The 21,323-nt window shown below is 36.8% G+C and overlaps 1 protein-coding gene across 4 annotated transcripts in view; it reads right to left on the bottom strand.

The window, feature by feature from the left end:
• The window catches only part of FAF1 (Fas associated factor 1), a 499,298-nt gene that overhangs the window by 263,437 nt on the left and 214,538 nt on the right, over window positions 1-21,323 (bottom strand). For all 4 annotated transcript variants that reach the window (XM_060305721.2, XM_060305705.2, XM_060305724.2 and 1 more), the window contains one exon: window positions 7,534-7,625. In XM_060305721.2, the coding sequence (XP_060161704.1) occupies window positions 7,534-7,625 (92 nt within the window). The remainder of the gene's footprint in view (window positions 1-7,533; window positions 7,626-21,323) is intronic.

The following is a 21,323-nucleotide window of genomic DNA, read 5'->3' as shown; positions in this document are numbered from 1 at the left end:
TTTTTAATCCACATTTCAATTAGAGCAACCATAAAGCAGCAGGGATCAGTCAGCTATAGCCTGTGTGACAAATTCAGCCTAGTGCCTGCTTTTGGATGGCCTGTGAGTTGAGCATGGTTTTTACATTTTTTTTTTTTTTTTGCGGTACGCAGGCCTCTCACTGCGTTGCGGAGCACAGGCTCTGGACGCACAGGCTCAGCGGCCATGGCTCACGGGCCCAGCCACTCCGCGGCATGTGGGATCTTCCCAGACCGGGGCACGAACCCGTGTCCCCTGCATCGGCAGGCGGACTCTCAACCACTGCGCCACCAGGAAAGCCCTACATTTTTAAACGTTTGAAAACAAATCAAAAGAAGAGTATTTCATGATATGTGAAATTATATAAAATGCAAATTTCTGTGTCCACAAATATTGATTTATTGGAACAGTCATGCTCACTCTTACACAAATGGTCTGTAATTATTTTCAAGCTATAACAGCAGAATTGAGTAGTTGCAACAGAGACTATATGGCCCAAAAAGCTTAAAACATTAACTACCTGGCTCTGTACAGAAAAAGTTTGCTGATCCCTAATATAGCACATCACTAATTTGTACCTAATTTATAAATATCTTGCCAACCTGTAATTTCTATAAATAACTTACTGAAGTACTCAGAACATCTCTACATATCAAATGAACTCACATATAATTATTTATAAGCATTATGTCTACCAGAAGCAACTGACAAAGAATTGAACCAAAAGATGAAGATTCTAAGTTTCTGCCTGGTACTGAAGTACCAACTCAGTAACTACTGTGAAAAGATTTGATAATTATTTCTACCTCAAACACCTAAAATTCTGGAGTTAACTCATTTCCTTCCATCACTCCCTACTCTCTCTGTCAGAAAAAGAGTAAGTGTGTGAAATATTTTATGCCAAAGGCTGCTACTGGGTCCTTGAGAATAGCAACTACTACCTTAAAATTGCAACACTTTGTACAAATTCTTAAAATATAACTCATTCTATGCACCTGACCCTATCCAAGTAAACAAAGAAATATTCTTACCATTTAAATTTTCCGAGTTAAAAAGATTTCCTATTATCTTCCTTGTTCCATAAACATTACTGGACATAAATGTATATACTGTGTATGACTTCTTTCAGGCCAATAAGTAATTGTTCAATAAATTATTATTCTAGGCTTTCCCGCTTAAGGCGGGAAATGAGCTGCTGACTGGAGGGGTGAGCAGCCTTGCTGACCGTCAGAAGAGTGACCTAGTAGAGCCAATCTGCAAGGAAAGGAAGGGCCAAATACAGCAACTTTTTCATGGCTATAAAAGGGAGAGCTTGACATGCCCACACCATGGGACCTCTAGAAACTTTCCTGAGCCGTGTGGCTGACAAGGTCTTGGTGCTCCGGCCAGGTGTCAGGCCTGAGCCTCTGAGGTGGGAGAGCAGGGTTCAGGACACTGTGTCACCAGAGACCTCCCTGACCCACGTAATATAAACCAGTGAGAGCTCTCCCAGAGATCCCATTCTCAACGATAAGACCTGGCTCCATTCAATGGCCAGAAAGCTCCAGCACTGGACACCCCATGCCATACAAGTAGCAAGACAGAAACATAACCCCACCCATTAGCAGAGAGCCTGCCTAAAAATAGTAATAAGTTCACAGACACCCAAAAACATACCGCTGGACGTGGTCCTGCCCACCATAAAGACAAGACCCACCTCATCCATCAAACACAGGCACCAGTCCCCTCACCCAGGAAGCCTACACAAGTCACTGAACAAACTTACCCACTGGCGACAGGCATCAAAAACAATGGGAACTACGAACTGCAGCCTGCGAAAAGGAGACCCCCAAACACAGTCAGTTAAGCAAAATGAGAAGACAGAGAAATACGCAGTAGATGAAGGAGCAAGGTAAAAACCCACCAGTCTAAACAAATGAAGAGGAAATAGGCAGTCTACCTGAAATAGAAGTCAGAGTAATGATAGTAAAGATGATCCTAAATCTTGGAAATAGAATAGAGAAAACACAAGAAACGTTTAACATGGACCTAGAAGAACTAAAGAGCAAACAAACAATGATGAATAACAAAATAAATGAAATTAAAAATTCTCTAGAAGGAATCAATAGCAGAATAACTGAGGCAGAAGAACAGATAAGTGACCTGGAAGATAAAATAGTGAAAATAACTACAACAGAGCAGAATAAAGAAAAAAGAATGAAAAGAATTGAAGACGATCTCAGAGACGTCTGGGAAAACATTAAATGCACCAACATTTAAATTATAGGGGTCCCATAAAAAGAAGACAAAAAGAAAGGAGCTGAGAAAATATCTGAAGAGATTATAGTTGAAAACTTCGCTAATATGGGAAAGGAAATAGTCAATCAACTGCAGGAAGCACAGAGACTCCCACACAGGATAAATCCAAGGAGAAACACTCCAAGACATATATTAATAAAACTATCAAAAATTAAATACAAAGAAAAAATATTAAAAGCAGCAGGGGAAAAGCAACAAATAACATACAAGGGAATCCCCATAAGGTCAACAGCTGATCTTTCAGCAAAAACTCTGCAAGCCAGAAAGGAGTGGCAGGACATATTTAAAGTGATGAAAGGGAAAAACCTGCAACCAAGATTGCTCCACCCAGCAAGGATCTCATTCAGATTTGATGGAGAAATTAAAACATTTACAGACAAGCAAAAGCTAAGAGAATTCTACACCACCAAACCAGCTTTACAACAAATGCTAAAGGAACTTCTCTAGGCAGGAAACACAAGAGAAGGGAAAGACCTACAGTAAGAAACCCAAAACAATTAAGAAAGTGGTGACAGGAACATGCATACTGATAATTACCTTAAATGTAAATGGACTAAATGCTCCAACCAAAAGACACAGACTGGTTGAATGGATCCAAAAACAAGACTGTATATATGCTGTCTACAAGAGACCCACTTCAGACCTAGGGACACATACAGACTGAAAATGAGGGGATAGAAAAAGATATTCCATGCAAATGGAAATCGAAAGAAAGCTGGAGTAGCAATCCTAATATCAGATAAAATAGACTTTAAAATAAAGACTCTCACAAGAGACAAATAAGAACACTACATAATGATCAAGGGCTCAAACCAAGAAAAAGATATAACAACTGTAAATACTTATGCACCCAACATAGGAGCACTTCAATACATAAGGCAAATGCTGACAGCCATAAAAGAGGAAATCAACAGTAACACAATCATAGTAGGGGACTTTAACAGCCCACTTTCATCAATGAACAGATCATCCAAAATGAAAATAAATAAGGAAACACAAGCTTTAAACAAAATGGACTTAATTGATATTTATAGGACATTCCATCCAAAAACAACAGAATACACTTTCTTCTCAAGTGCTCATGGAATATTTTCCAGGATAGATCATATCTTGGGTCACAAACCAAGCCTTGGTAAATTTAAGAAAACTGAAATCATGTCAAGTATCTTTTCCAACCACAATGCTATGAGACTAGATATGAATTACAGGAAAAAAACTGTAAAATATAAACACATGGCGGCTAAACAATATGCTACTAAATAACCAAGAGATCACTGAAAAAATCAAAGAGGAAAACAAAAAATACCTAGAAACAAATGACAATGAAAACATGATGACCCAAAACCTATGGGATGCAGCAAAAGCAGTTCTAAGAGGGAAGTCTATAGCAATACAATCCTACCTCAAAAACAAGAAAAATCTCAAAATTAACAACCTAACCTTATACCTAAAGCAATTACACAAAGAAGAACAAAAAAACCCCCAAAGTTAGCAAAATGAAAGAAATCATAAAGATCAGATCAGAAATAAATGAAAAAGAAATGAAGGAAACTACAGCAATGATCAATAAAACTAAGAGCTGGTTCTTTGAGAAGATATACAAAATTGATGAACCATTAGGCAGACTCATCAAGAAAAAAAGGGAAAATGACTCAAATCAATAGAATTAGAAATGAAAAAGGAGAAGAAACAACTGACACTGCAGAAATACAAAGGATCATGAGAGATTACTACAAGCAGCTGTATGCCCATAAAATGGAAAACCAGGAAGAAATGGACAAATTCTTAGAAAAGCACAACCTTCCAAGACTGACCCAGGAAGAAATAGAAAATATAAACAGATCAATCAATAGCACTGAAATTGAAATTGTGATTAAAAACTTTCCAACAAACAAAAGCCCAGGACCAGATGGCTTCACAGGCGAATTCTATCAAACATTTACAAAAGAGCTAACACCTATCTTTCTCAAACTCTTCCAAAATATAGCAGAGGGAGGAACACTCCCAAACTCATTCTACAAGGCCCCTACCACCCTGATAAAAAAACCAGACAAAGATGTCACAAGAAAAGAAAACTACAGACCAATATCACTGATGAACATAGATGCAAAAATCCTCAACAAAATACTAGTAAACAGAATCGAACAGCATATTAAAAGGATCATATACCATGATCAAGTGGGGTTTGTCCCAGGGATGTAAAGTATTCTTCAATATATGTAAATCAATCAGTGTGACACTCCATATTAACAAGTTGAAGGAGAAAAACCATATGATCATCTCAATAGATGCAGAGAAAGCTTTTGACAAAATTCAACACCCAGTTATGATAAAAAACCTCCAGAAAGCAGGCATAGAGGGAACTTAGGTCAACATAATAAAGGCCATATATGACAAACCCACAGCCAACGTCGTCCTCAATGGTGAAAAACTGAAACCATTTCCACAAATATCAGGAAAAAGACAAGGTTGCCCACTCTCACCACTATTGTTCAACATAGTTTTGGAAGTTTAAGCCACAGCAATCAGAGAAGATAAAAAGATAAAAGGAATCCAAATCAGAAAAGAAGAAGTAAAACTGTCACTGTTTGCAGAGGACATGATACTATACATAGAGAATCCTAACGATGCTACCAGAAACTACTAAAGCTAATCAATGAATTTGGTAAAGCAGCAGGATACAAAATTAATGCACAGAAATCCCTTGTATTCTTATACACCAATGATGAAAATTCTGAAAGAGAAATTAAGGAAACACTCCCATTTACCATTGCAACAAAAAGAATAAAATACCTAGGAATAAACCTACCTAAGGAGACAAAAGACCTGTATTCAGAAAACTATAAGACACTGATGAAAGAAATTAAAGATGATACAAGCAGATGGAGAGATATACCATGTTCCTGGATTGGAAGAATCAACAGTGTGAAAATGACTCTACTACCCAAAGCAATCTACAAATTCAATGCAATCCCTATCAAGCTACCAATGGCATTTTTCACAGAACCAGAACAAAAAATTTCACAATTTATATGGAGACACAGAAGACCCCGAATAGCCAAAGCAATCTTGAGAAAGAAAAATGGAGCTGGAGGAATCAGGCTCCTTTCCTTCAGACCAACTACAAAGCTACAGTCATCAACGTAGTATGGTACTGGCACAAAAACAGAAATATATATCAATGGAACAGGATAGAAAGCCCAGAGATAGATAGACCCACGCACATATGCTCACCTTATCTTTGATAAAGGAGGCAAGAATATACAATGGAGAAAAGACAGCCTCTTCAATAAGTGGTGTTGGGAAAACTGGACAGCTACGTGTAAAAGAATGAAACTAGAGCACTCCCTAACACCATACACAAAAATAAACTCAAAATGGATTAAAGACCTAAATGGAAGGCCAGACACTTAGAGGAAAACATAGGCAGAACACTCTATGACATAAATAACAGCAAGATCCTTTTTGACCCACCTCATAGAGAAATGGAAATAAAAAGCAAAAATAAATAAATGGGACCTAATCAAACTTAAAAGCTTTTGCACAGCAAAGGAAACCATGAACAAGGCAAAAACATAACCCTAAGAATGGGAGAAAATATTTGCAAATGAAGCAACTGACAAAGGATTAATCTCCAAAATTTACAAGCAGCTCAAGCAGCTCCATATCAAAAAAACAAAAAACCCAATCCAAAAATGGGCATAAGACTTAAATAGGCATTTCTCCAAAGAAGATATACAGATTGCCAACAAACCCATGAAAGGATGCTCAACATCACTAATCGTTAGAGAAATGCAAATCAAAACTACAATGAGGTATCACCTCACACCACTCAGAATGGTCATCATTAAAAAATCTACAAACAATAAATGCTGGAGAGGGTGTGGAGAATAAGGAAACCCTCTTGCACTGTTGGTGGGAATGTAAATTGATACAGCCACTATGGAGAACAGTATGGAGGTTCCTTAAAAAACTAAAAATAGAACTACCATTTGACCCAGCAATCCCACTACTGGGCATATACCCTGAGAAAACCGTAATTCAAAGAGTCATGTAGGGTTTCCCTGGGCGCAGTAGTTGAGAGTCCGCCTGCCGATGCAGGGGACACGGGTTCATGCCCCAGTCCGGGAAGATCCCACATGCCGCAGAGCGGCTGGGCCTGTGAGCCACGGCCGCTGAGCCTGCGTGTCCGGAGCCTGTGCTCCGCAACGGGAGAGGCCACAGCAGTGAGAGGCCCGTGTACCGCAAGAAAAAAAAAACAAAAAACCGAGTCATGTACCACAATGTTCATTGCAGGTCTATTTACAACAGCCTGGACATGGAAGCAACCTAAGTGTCCATCAACAGATGAATGGATAAAGAATATGTGGCACATATATACAATGGAATATTACTCAGCCATAAAAAGAAATGAAATTGAGTTAGCTGGATGGACCTAGAGTCTGTCATACAGAGTGAAGTAAGTAAGTCAAAAAGAGAAAAACAAATACTGTATGCTAACACATATAAACAGAATCTTAAAAAAAAGGTTCTAAAGAACCTAGGGGCAGGATGGGAATAAAGACACAGACATAGAGAATAGACTTGAGAATACAGGGAGGGGGAAGGTAAGCTGGGACAAAGTGAGAGAGTGGCATAGACATATATACATTACCAAATGTAAAACAGATAGCTAGTGGGAAGCAGCTGCATAGCACAGGGAAATCAGCCTGGTGCTTTGTGAACACGTGAAGGGGTGGGATAGGGAGGGTGGGAGGGAGACTCAAAAGAGAGTAGACATGGGGATCTATGTATATGTATAGCTGATTCACTTTGTTATACAGCAGATACTCACACACCATTGTAAAGCAATTATACTCTAATAAAGATGTTAAGAAAAAAATTATTATTCCAAGGCACTTACTGATACTGACATCATATGAGGTTTGAGAAAAATGTAAAAGCTGTCAAAAAAGAATGTCAAATTAACTCCTATAAAATAGTTAGAAGTAGGAAAAACATGCCACTTACATATCTAACTCACTTAAAACTGTTGTTGGTTTACTATGAAAATGTTTTAGCTTGAAAAACATTGTTTGCTGATTCCTTAAACTCAGCTACTATTACCAAACCTACAACTGACATATGTAACAACATTAATAAAAAACAATTTTATACATCATTTAGTCAATAGCATAACTTAATTTTCTTTTATTTTTATGCAGTTACTAAACTCACACTGTCTTCCACATCTCCAGTCTTCCAGCCTTTTAACAGCATTTTAGACACAGGTATCTGAAGTTCATTTTCTAGAATCTGTTTAATTTCTCCTGTACGAAAAAGAGGAGACCAGATATTACTAACAAAAAATGCAATAAATATTTGTTCATATCCAGAGCTAGCATTAATATTAGGCATATGGTCCACAGTCAATGACATCTGTCTGATGAATGCATATGAAAAATTTCAGTAGTCCAAACTTCAAATCTTGATCATACAACATGTTGTGCCTTTGAAGAACTAAGGCTCCACCATTATGATAAAAGACTCCACAATTACTTAAGTACCTTTTTAAAAAGAAACAGATATCAGTGATTGGGGGTTTGAAAGGAAATAATCTATTTTAAACCAACTAATAATATTTATATGTGCTCAGCATATGGTAGGAGTAGTCGGTAAAGTACAAAACTTGAGGCATTATAGTATAGGGAAAGCAAATTGTGGAATGAAGACTTGGGCAGAAGTCTTATCTTGAAGAAATCAAATAACTTACCTGTTTTTCTTTTGGATCTATAAAATGGGGAATAATATTGTTTATCTCATCTACCTCTAAGATAAGATTTTTTGCATCTGTAAAATGGGGAATAATATTGCCTATCTTATCTACCTCTAGGGTTCAAGGGTGAAAGGAGATAACATCCATGAATGTAGCTGGAAAAAAATAATAAAGTCAATGTATATAATCTAGAAGACAATTTAAACTGTGCTGAAGAGAAAAGCAGCAGAATTTCAGAAAAGAAAAAAAATTATGGTGGATCAAATAGTCAGAGAAAGTTTTGTAAGACAGATGAGACTTAAACTCAGCTTGAAATACAGCTGCATTTAAACCAAACTTGAAGTACAGCTGGGTTGTGAAGGAGAGCCAAATCAAAGGCCAGGATATTCTATTCAGTGAAGACAAAGACCAAAAGGTAAAAAGGAAAAAATGAAAATGATGCTAATGAGAAACAGGGAGGAATCACAATTTTCCCAGTACTCCACAAATTACTTTTCAGGAATCGAGTCTACTTATAAATTAACCAGCTAATTTCTGGTACTACAGTATAATAAACAGATCATTAAATCAGAATGTACAAATATTTCATATATATGCTTTTATTAGGTTGGTTAGTCTATAATTATAGATTAACACATAATTCAATTTCATTTATATTAAGTGATTGAACACTGCAGAAAATGATTATACTATACATTAAAAGAAAAGTAATTCCATGCCGATAAAGGAAAAGATGGCGGGTGAAGCTTACACTACACAAGTTCTATGGAAGCACAGCTGCCTAAGCAAGCAAAGCTACAATCAAACCCTTCATGGCCTTAGTGACATATTTTTACTTTCCTAAAGAAAATTCCTATCTAGGCACTTTGGATAGCAATTAAACATCATAAAAAGAATTCTGATTCAACATTATATTTTAGAAGCACAAAATTTGTCAACTTTGACCTTCAAAAATATCACTGCTGACAAAGGATTGTTCTGTTCATGGAAATGAGAGAAAGGTGAGCCATACTTCTTTTACCAAATACATATAAACACTGCCTTTTCATTTGTGACTAAGGTTGCTATTTCTAAAGCTGTACCTATCTGGAACTGGGCTTATGCGCTTACAAGCCTGCCCAGTGCTTTCCTCTTAGAAACTTATCTTCACCTGACACTTCCTGCTTAAACTCTTGGAGACACCCTTAGCATTCATAACCTAAAGGAAAGGAAAAACAAAAAGAGACTTTAAGTTAAAGTCCCAGTTAGTCTTTGCAGCAAGCTTGGGTAACATATAATACAAAAAAGTCTTTTGTTCCACAGGTAGAAAAGAATAGAAAACAAACCCAGAGCCATGACAGCAACCTGAGTTCCTCATATTCAAAAAATTCTTCTCTGTTGGTCTCAATTTCTTCTTCTCTAAAGTAGGAATAATAACTATAGTACCAATACTTCATTGGGTTGCTGTATTAAATGACATACGGAATGGAAAATACTTTGTGTTCCTATGTGTCCAATACATAAAATGGACTTAAAAAAGGTTGTTAGCTTTAAGTCATATTAATTAAGGTAATACACACATAAGTGTCTAGCATAGTATCTGGCCAGTATAGGTTCTCAATAAATAGTTGTTTCAAGAATATCCAAAATATTTTAGGGCAGTGAAGCGCTAGAATGCAGCAAGTTTCAGAGCCAGTTTTTATATCCAGGTCTGCCTGACTCCAAAGATCTTAACACGAGATGGCACTCCTGTATGTTACTTCGAAAACTGAGAAGATATGCAGATGTCATCAAGGAACAGTCCACTGACTGCAAACCATATATCTGATAAGGGTTTAATACCCCAAATATATAAAGAACTCATATAATTCAATAGCCAAAACACCACCAAATACTCCAATTAAAAATGGGCAAAGGACTTGATTAGACATCTTTCCAAAGAAGATATAAAAATGGCCATTAGGGGGCTTCCCTGGTGGCGCATCGGTTGAGAGTCCGCCTGCCGATGCAGGGGACACAGGTTCGTGCCCCGGTCCGGGAGGATCCCACATGCCGCAGAGCGGTTGGGCCCGTGAGTCATGGTTGCTGAGCCTGCTCGTCCGGAGCCTATGCTCCGCAACGGGAGAGGCCACAACAGTGAGAGGCCCGCGTACCGCAAAAAAAAAAAAAAAAAAAATGGCCAATAGGTACATGAAAAGATGCTCAACATCACTAGTCACTAGGGAAATGCAAACCAAAAACCATAATGAGGTATCATCTCATACCTGTTAGAATGGCTACCATCAAAAAGTAAGAGATAAATGGCGGCAAAGATACGGAGAAAAGAGAACTCTCATGGGATTGTTTCCTTCCATTCTTACTTTGCTGCGAGTTTAATTATTTAAAAACAAAAAACATGAAATTTTAAATATTGTTGTTAAGTACTGTGAAATGCTTTTTCCTCCATCTACTGAAATGATCAAATGAATTTTTTCATTCATTGTACTAATATATGGTGAACTACAATAATGGATTATGTACAAATTGTTAAACAAGCCTTATAGTCCTGGGTAAAGCCCACTTGACCGTGAGTTATATTATATACATATGTATATACTTTTATTATATTTAATGAATTCAATTTACAAATATTTGTAAATGATTTCTGCCTCTATGGTTGTAAGAAATAGTCTGTAATAGTTTCCTTTTCCTGTAATGTCTTTGTCTGGTTTTAGTATCAGGGTTAATGCTGGTTTCATAAAATGAATTAGGCAACATTTCATCTTTCTCTATTTGTGAATGACTGCTAACATTTTTTCCTTAAATATTAGACAAACTTTACCAGTGAAGCCATCTGGGCTTGGGTTTTTTTGGGGAAAGGTTTTGATTGTTAACTATCAATAACTTTATATATTAAATGTAGAGTTACTCAGACTTTAAATTTTTGCTTCTGTCAGCTGTAGTAACTTACACCTTTAAAAAGAGTTTTTCTACCTTTCTACCTTTTTCTACCTTTTTAATGTTTCATGTAACTTTAAATTTACCGGCCTAAATTTGCTCTTAATGTTGTCTTATAATCCATTCAATGTCTGTAGGTACCTTTCATTTTCAATATGATTAACTTGTGTTTTCTCTCTTGTTCTTATTCACATTAGCAAGAGAACTATCAATTAACTGATCTCAAAAAACAGCTTTAGGTTTTGTTCATTTTCTCTACTGTTTATCCATTTTCTGCTTTATTGATTTCTGTGTGCATGTGTATGATTTGTTTTCTTTCCATACTTACTTAAGGTTTGATTTGCTCTTTTCAAAAAAATTTAACAGCTTTATTATGATTGATATAAAATACTGCACATATTTAAAATCCACAATTTGTAAGTTTTGACAAATATACCAGTGAAACCACCATCATAATCAAGATTATGAATTTATTCACCTCCCCCTAACACTTTTCTTATGCCCCTTGTTAATTCCTCCACACTTCCCCTACCATATCTCCAGGGAACCAGTGATTTGATTTGTGAATTAGCTTGAATTATACAGAATTTTAGATAGAAGGAATTTCAGAATGTTCTTTTAAAATCTGGCTTCTTGCATTCAAAATATATTGTCTGAGATTCTTCCACATTGTTACACGTAATGATAATCCCTTTCTTATTACTAAGTAGTATTCCATTGTATGGATATACAACAATTTGTTTATCTACCCACTGGTTATGGACATGTTGTGTTTTCCACAGTTTGAGGCTATTACAAATAAGTTGCAATGAACAGTAACATACACGTCTTTGATGGACGTATGATTTCATTTCTCTTGGGTAAATACCTAAGAGAGGGATGGCCAGTGTATTTTTAACTTTGTAGGAAACAGTCAAACTCTTTTCCAAACTGGTTTCTACTGTGATGTCTTCAAGTTCACTAATCTTTTCTTCTTGAATATCTAATCTTCTATTAATCCCATCTCAAGACATCATGGTCTTAACCTCTAGACATTTGATTTGGGTTATTTTTACTTTTTCAATTACTTATGATTTTAAATCCTTCCTCTCTCTTTTTGAACATAAGTAATATAGCTATAATAACTGTTTTAATGTCCTTAATCTGCGAATTCCAACATCTATGTCAATTCTGGGTTGTTTTTGGTTAATTGATTTCTCTTCTCAGTATGGGCCGGCTTTTCTCCTTCTTTGTATGCTTGGTGATTTTGTACTGGATACGAGACACTGTGAATTTTACCTTGATGGGTGCTGAATGTTTTTTATTCCTATAAATATACTGAGCTTTGCTCTGGGAGGCAGTTAAGTTATCTGGAAACAGTTCAGTGCTTTTGGGTCTTTGCTTTTAAGATGTTGGTACCACCTGTGCAGCATTTAATCTACGGCTTATCTTGACACTACTGAGGCAAGAGCCTTCTGAGTACAGCTGACCCTTGAACAACACAGGTTTGAACTGTGGGGGTCCACTTATACATGGATTTTTTTCAATAGTAAATACTACAGTACTATGCAATTCACAGTTGGTTCAATCAGTGAGTGAGGAAATGCAGGTACAGAGGAATGGAGTACATGGAGGCCTGACTATAAGTTATATGTGGATTTTAAGCTGTGCAAAAGGTTGGTGTCCCTAACCCCAGTGTTGTTCAATGGTCAACTGTATTCTATCCAAAGAATGAGGTCATTGGTCAACTGTACTCTATCCTCTATGAATTATGAGGTTTTCCAATCTAGCTGGTGAAGGTAAATCTGGTTCCTGCAAGCAGAAGGGTGGGCTGGGGTGGGGTAGGGACACTTTTCCTATTTCTTAGCTGGAAGCTTTGATCATTGCCTTTGGAACTACCTTCTTTTGTAATTAAGCATGTGAACCATAAACTTCCATCTCAATACCACTTTGTTAGCATCAAACAAACATTGATATGCCACGTTTCCATCACAATTCAGTTCAAAATATTTTCTAATTTCCTTTGTGATTTCTTCTTTGACCTATGGTTTACTTAGAAGTATGTTGTTTAATTTCCAAATATATCAGGATTTTCCAGATTCCTTTGATTTCTATTTTAATTCCACTGTTGTTAGAGAATATACCTCACATGATTTTTAAGTCACTTTAAGTCACTGTGACTTGTTTAATGGTTGAGCATATTTTCTACCTTAATGAATGTTGCAAATGCATGAGAAAAGAATATGTATTTTCCTATGGTTATGAGAAGCATTTTATACATTTCAAGTAGGTCGAACTGGTTGATATTCTGTTTATATTTTCTGTCTGTTGTTCTGCACATTACTATAAGAAAGGAATGTTATCTCCAATTATGATTGTGGATTTGTTCTTTTCTCACTGCAGTTCTATTGATTAGTTTTGTTTCACATACTTTCAAGCTTTTGTTATTATATACACACATATTTAGGATACTTACGTCTTTGTGATTAATTGACATTTTCATCATTATGAAATGTCCCCATTTATCCCTCATAATATTCTTTGTCCAGAAGTCTACAACACTTAATATTAGCATGATAGCATAATGTTGTTAATATAACATACATATTGATTACTATTTTCTTATATGTATATTTCAATCTTATGCTTTATACTTAAAGTGGGTTTCTTGTACATATATAATTGGTTTTCCTTTGTTATCCAGTCTCACAATCTCTACCTTTCTCATAAGGATGTGAGATCATTTATATTTACTGTAATTATCTATAGTCTTATTTGTTTTCTATTTGTCCTGATTTTTTTTCTTTTATCATCTTTTTCTACCTTCATTTGCATTTATCGAACAGTTTTAGATATTCCATTTCATTTCAAACCTTGACTTAATAACCATTATGTGTGTTTTATTTTTAGTGATTACTCTAGGGTTTAGAATATGCATATTCAACTTCACAGAGTCCACCTTCAAGTAACACAGGACTTGTCTTACAACAGCATACTTCCTTTCCCCTTTCCTATTCTTTGCATTGTTTTCATACATTTATCTCTACATAATTTACAAAACACACAATACATTGCTCTTACTTTTACTTTATAATGTCATTTATCTCTTAAAGAAATTAAAAAGAAAGAAAATATTTTGTATATACCCAAATTGTTACCATTTCTGGTGCTTCTCATTTCTTTGTGTTAATCTAATTTCCCATCTGGTATCATTTTCTTTCGGCCTGAGGAACTTCCTTTAATATTTCTTGTAGTTTTTGTTTGTGTGAAAAAAACATCTTTATTTAGTCTTCATTTCTGAAAGATATTTTTGTTGGATATAGCATTCCAGGTTGACATTTTATTCCTCTGGCACTTAGAAATATCACCAAATTGTTTCCTGGCTTGCACTGCTTCTGATAAGAAGTCTGTAGTCATTATTTTTAAATCTTCTTTTTTTCCCTATATGGAATGTGTCTTTGTCTCTTCACCTCTGGCTACTTTAAATTTTCTTCTACTACTGATTTTCAGCAGTTTTAATATGATGTGGTTTCCTTTGAGTTACTCCTACTTGGAGTTACTAAGCTTCTTAGATCTGTAAGTTTACGGTTTTCATCAAATTGGGGGTGTTTTCTGTTATTATTTCTCTAAAATTTCCCCCTTTCTATTAGCCCCTCTGTTTGGGGGAATCTAATCACGTATATATTAGGCCACTTTTTATTCCATGACAGGTCACTTAAGCTCCGTCCTTTGCCCTCTCCCCTGTATTTTTGCTGTGTGTACTTCACTGTACACTGTTTTTATTGCCATGTCTTCAAATTCATTGATCTTTGCTTTAATAGCATCTATCTGTTAAATCCTTCAGGGTAAATATTTTATTGCAGATCTTAAATTTTAGCTCTAGAATTTTCCTTTGGTTTTTTTCAATTCTTTTTTTTTTTTTTTTTGCGGGTTTTTTTCAATTCTTTATTCAAGTTCTTGATTTCTTTTAAATCCTTAAACATATTTATAACAGCTGTTTTAAAATTCTCCTAATTCCATTATTTTTGCCATTTATGAATATGTTTTTATTTTCTAATTTTTATTCAGGCTATGGGTCACATTTTGCTACTTCTCATGTCTCCTAGTTTTTGACTGAATGCAAGACATTATGAAAATTACATTAATGAGGGTCTGCATTTAATGGTTTGACCCTAAGGAGTGTAGAAGTTTATTTTGACAGGTCCTTACATTTCATGCATATAGGCTGAGCCTTTTGAGACATCTTTATGACATTATTTTGGTGCATCTAAAGCAGTGATTCTCAAAAGTATAGTTCAGAAATTTGGGGGATTCCTTGAGACTGACTGTACAAAAGTAATGATCACTAGGTTCAAAAGCATTATCCCAATTCTATCACTAAGTAACTATTAATTACTGAGCCAATTTATAGGCCCTCTCTGGGCCTCAAATTCCACATTAATTTTTTTTAAAAAGCTAAGAATACATTTCATATTAATGACGCCTTGTTCCATTTTTTTTTAATTAAAAAATATCAACACAACATGGCACCAAAAAGTAAGAACCAACCCCAAAGAAAAATGAGACTTAGTCTACCAGTAGACACAAGAAAATCAAACCTGTCACCTAGAAAAAACAAAATGAGAAATAATGTATCATGTGGATTTTTCTCAAGCACAATTCTCAAAAGCGAATTTCTTCCTCCTTTGTTCAAATCACATTTTTTGTAATGTCAGAAATCTTCTACTGCCTCCATTCATTTCCTTATTTTAAACATTATAAGCCACCAACCCCTACAAACACTTGTTTCAACTGTGAAACTATTCTTTTGAGAAAAATCAGATTAAGATTCTATAGCAGAAGCAACAACATTAGACTTTCAGGGCTAGAAAGGACCCAGCTCAGAGGCTGTTTAAAACCATTCTGGGATATGACTTACCCAAGAACAAGTAGTAAGTTAATGGCAAAGACTACAAGGCAATGTTCCATTGCTTTTCCCTCTATACCTTCCCATCTCAGACGGTCAAAGATGCAGCCCTTGTATATCTTGCTGCTCAAACATATAAATTTAAACAAAAAGATCATTTCTGTAACACCTATAATTATCAACAAGAATCATAAATATGTGCATATGTAGGCAGTCTGAAACAAAAGGATTCCAGAAAACGCTACTCATTTTTAGGTTATTTACAGTGTGTCAGTGGGTCCTACAGGATTTGAGATTATACCCAACAAAGCACACAAAACACTCCATCAGATTGCTATAAAGGCTGATGTTTAATTGTGTCTGTAAGATTAAAAGACAGAAGTCTTTTTTTCCTAAATATTAATGTTCCCCTTAATACAGAAAGAAACCTAATGATTATAACTAACATGTAAGGGAAGTATTTAAAATAATTTTACAGGGAGAAAAAGTTCCAGTCATTTATGAGGCATAATGATCAGTAAAGATTATCAAACACTTTTCATTAGAAACTTTGTTTTCTGTTTACCTCTTTGCTTCTTGTATTGTAGAACCTTTACCCAAATAAAGACACTCTGTGCTCACTATCCATACAGCAGAATTGTTTTAGTTCAGTGGATAACAGACTGGGCTAAAAGTCAAAAGACAGTGACTGGCTGTTCTGGAGTCTGCTACTAACTACCATGGCAGGGCAGCCTCCCTGAGTTTTAAGTTTACATACCTGTAAAATAAAGCATTTAGACTAAATGTCCTCTAAGGGCTCTTCCAGTTCTAAAACCTCACGTTCACATTCTACCCAATATGTGTACGGCACTAAGTTAAGCACTTTGGAAAATACAGAAAGTGAGTAATATGTCTGAATGGGAAGGGTTTCCTAAGCACAAACAAAGAAAAAATGTGAAGGAAAAGTCCAATACTGTAAAAATAAAAAAAACTTCTGTATATTGAAAAGCACAATAAAATGAAAATATAAATGGGGAAAATATTTGCTAAACAAGTAATGGATGAAAGGATAATCTCATTAATATATAAAAAATTCTTATAAATTTTAAAAAAATTTAAAAGAAAGTCACAATAGAAACATATAAACTTACATACAGAAGAGCCAATAAACCTAGTGTATTAACTGAGTAGTAAAAGAAAACTAAACTGAAAACATAAGATACCATTTATTTCTAAACTGACAAAGCTTTTTTTTCTTTTCCTTTTTATTGTAATAAAAGATACATACCATAAAAATGTGCCACTTTAAAGTGTAGAGTTCAGTGACATTAAATACATTCCACATTGTGCAACCACCATCACTATCCATCTACAAAACTTTTCATCAGCCCACAGTGCAACTCTGTATCCGTTAAATAACTCCCCATTCCCACCTCCCCCCAGCCCCTGGTAACCACTATCTACTTGCTGGAATCTGACTATTATAGGTATCTCTTGTAAGTGGTATAACACATATTTGTCCTTGTTGCATCTGGCTTATGAAACATTTAGCATAGTGTCTTCAACATTCATCCATGTTGTAGTATATAGCAGAATTCCATTCCTTTTTAAAGCTGAACAATATTCTACTGTATGTACATACCACATTTTGCTTATCCATTCAGCAGTCGATGGTCACTTGGGTTGCTTCTACTTTTTGTTCTGTTTTTCTGTAAAAGTTCCTACTTTCATTTATTTGGGGTATATACTCAAAAGTGAAATTGATGGATCATATGGTAATTCTATGTTTAATTTTTTTAAAGAACTGCCATACTCTTTCTCCAGCAGCTGCACCATTTTACATTCCTACCAGCAATGCACAAGGGTTCGAATTTCTTCATATCCTTGCCAACACTTGTTACTTTTTGTTTGTTTGGTTGTTTTTTAGAACAGTCATTCTAAGGGGTATGAAGTGGTATCTCATTGTGGTTTTGATTTGCATTTTGCTGGTGATTCATGTTGTTCAGCATCTTTCCACGTGTTTACTGGTCACCTGTATATCTTCTCTGGAGAAACAACTATTCAAGTCCTTTGCCCATTTAAAAAAATTTTTTTATTAAGATATCATGGACATATAACCATTGTGTAAGTTTAATGTATACATGGGTTGATTTGATACATTTATACATTGAAATATGATTACCACTGTAGCATTAGCTAACACCTCTATCATATCACATTATTATCATTTCTTTTTTGTAGTGGGAACAATTTTACTTGGGTTGTTTTTTGTTGCTGTTGAATTGTATGAGTTCTTTATATATTCTGGATATTAGTCCCTTATCAGATATATGGTTCAAAAACATCTTCTACCATTCTGTAGGTTGCTTTTTCATTCTATGGATAGCATCTGTGATGCACAACTTCTGAATTCTGATGAGATCTGATTCACTTACTTTTTCTTTTGTTCCTGTATTTTGGTATCATATACAATAAATCGCTGCCAAACCCAATGCCATGAAGCTTTCCCTTATATTTTCTTCTAAGAGTTTTATACTCTGATCTCTTGAGATCTTTGTTGGTTTTGTTTTTTTAATATCACAAACTACTGGCAAGACTATAAATTAGTATACTGTTGATGGCAATTTAAAATAAGACTTCTCTAAAGAGTAATTTGGTAGAATATATCTAAAACTTTTAAAATGTGCATCCCCTCTCACGCAGAATTGCACCTCTAGGCATCTCTATGTAGAAAAATAATCACTGAGGTTCAACAAACTTCACTGCAGTATGTTATAGTGAGAGATCAGGAATGGAGGGGAGCTCAGAATAACCAGCAAAAGGAAAATGCTACGATAAATCATAGTACAGGCTTTAAAAGCTGTGTGCTTCAAGAGTATTTTAATATGGAAAATGATGATATAATACTACAAGTAAAAAAAAGCAGTTTCTAAAGCATCAAATATAGTCTCTCTCAATTTTGTAAAACATAGATTTATACAACAGACATAGAATGAAACTGGAAGTAAATGCAGCAAAATGCTAACTGTAGTTAAAAGTAGAATTACTGGTAATTTTTACTTTTTCCACACTTTTGTCCATTTCATAAATTTTCTACAACAAACAATGGAGCAGGAATGCGGTTGGAAATGAATTATTCAAAAACAGAGGAAGGCAATTTCTATCCTAGGACTCAAGAACGAAAGAGTGAACAAAGCAACTAATACCTGTTGAAAGTCTTTCTTCTAAGTGCCAGATTGCAACCATGTATATTGAGGAACTTGTTATTCATTCATTTTAAGCAAGAAAATCTAGCAGTAGAGCGAAGAATTGAATGGGAAACAGAAAAGAGGAAACCTATTAGCAGAGGGTATTAAAACAGCAAGATAAGAAAAAGTGAAGGAAAGTATAAACTGCTTATGTTGAAAATGGAAAAGGTGATGCACAAGACAGTAATCTGTGAAAAAGACTCTTTAGCAATGTTTCTTAAGACATAGTTCTTCAATTTCATCAGAATCACCTGTACTATTTGTTTTCAAAAATGCAGATTTGTGGGCTCTACCCCCATTATAGAATTAGAATCTAAATCTACAGTATTTGGCCCAGGACTTATACATTTAATCAATCTCCCATTCCCTTCCCAAGGTGATTTTTATGCATATAAAATTAGAAACACTCCTATGGAGTTTAATAAATGATAGAATCTGAAGATGAGAGGGATGGAGGAATAGAAGAAACGGCTTAGCTATCAAGCATGTTGGTACCAGCTAGATGTTGCTGTGGACTCTCCATAATCCACAGCTTTGCCACAGAACTACTGCTTCATACTAGTTTACCTTAATAATCACTTCTGTCTAAAGGTGGTGGCTTTCTGTCATACTACCCAACTGCTTAATTTGTCCTTTGGGGACTGTATTTTTTTAACCCCTGAAGCTGCTTACCATAAGAGCTTAACAAACATTTTAATGTCAAGCCTATCCTTAAATGACTAGAAGAGCACCTGGCACATAGTAGGCATACAATGAAATCAGAACTAGGTACTTACAAGGGAAGGAAAGGAGTAGGGCTAGAAAGGTAGGATAAGACCAGATAAGAAAGGGTATATGTGCTACGGTAATGCACTTGAACTTATCCAAGAGGCAGTTTGATGAGATGGTATCTGACAAATGTATACTCCTGTAAAACCACCACCACAACGAAAATAAAGAACACTGCCAACATGGGCTCTTCAGTGGGGCTAATGAAAGACTCTGGGAGGGCTCACGTCAAGGAGTACGTCCCAGAACTTCTGCTGCCAGTGTCCTTGTCCCCACGGTGAAACAGAGCCACTCCTGGCCTCTGCAGGAGACCCTCCAACACTAGCAACCATTTCAGGGGAAATGTAAGCAATCTGTCCTGTTCCTCTGATCTTAGCCTGGAGTTCTGGTGTCTGGAAGCACTTCTCATCTCTCAGAAAATACATCAGATATACATCTACACGTGGAACAACTCCTACAGAACACCCACTGAACGCTGGCAGAAGACCTCAGACCTCCCAAAAGGCAAGAAACTCCCCACATACCTGGGTAGGGCAAAAGAAAAAATAAACAGAGACAAAAGAATAGGGACGGGACATGCACCACTGGGAGGCAACTGTGAAGGAGGAAAGGTTTCCACACACTAGGAAGCCCCTTCGCGGGTGGAGACTACGGGTGGCGGAGGGGGTAAGCTTCGGAGCCGCGGAGGAGAGCACAGCAACAGGGGTGCTGACGGCAACGCGGAGATATTCCCGCACAGTGGATCGGTGCCGAACGGCACTCACCAGCCTGAGAGGCTTGTCTGCTCACCTGCGGGGCCGGCGGGAGCTGAGGCTCGGGCTTCGGTCGGAGCGCGGGGAGAGGACTGGGGTTGGCGGCATGAATAGAGCCTGCAGCGGGTTAGTGCACCACGGCTAGCCGGGAGGGAGTCCAGGGAAAACTCTGGACTTGCCAAAGAGGCAAGAGAATTTTTCTTCCCTTTGTTTCCTGGTGCGTGAGGAGAGGGGATTAAAAACACTGCTCAAAGGAGCTCCAGAGACGGGCGCGAGCCGCGGCTACCAGCGCGGACCACAGAGACGGGCGTGAGACGCTAAGGCTGCTGCTGCCGCCACCAAGAAGCCTGTGTGCGAGCACAGGTCACTATCCACACCCCGCTTCCAGGAAGCCTGTGCAGCGCGCCACTGCCAGGGTCCCGGGATCCAGGGACAACTTCTGTAGGAGAACGCACAGCGTGCCTCAGGCTGGTGCAACGTCCTGCCAGCCTGTGCCGCTGCAGGCTCACCCCAGACCATGCCCCTACCTCCCCCTGGCCTGAGTGAGCCAGAGCTACCGAATCAGCTGCTCCTTTAACCCCGTCCTGTCTGAGCAAAAAACAGATGCCCTCCAGCGACCTATACGCAGAGGCGGGGCCAAAATCAAGTGAGCCCCGGGAGCTGTGCGAACAAAGAAGAGAAAGGGAAACCTCTCCCTGCAGCCT

The sequence above is a fragment of the Globicephala melas genome, chromosome 1 (assembly GCF_963455315.2).
Source record: "Globicephala melas chromosome 1, mGloMel1.2, whole genome shotgun sequence".
Classification (NCBI taxonomy): domain Eukaryota; kingdom Metazoa; phylum Chordata; class Mammalia; order Artiodactyla; family Delphinidae; genus Globicephala; species Globicephala melas.
Note: the sequence above shows the minus strand (reverse complement) of the source record. Positions and strands in the feature narration are given on the sequence as shown.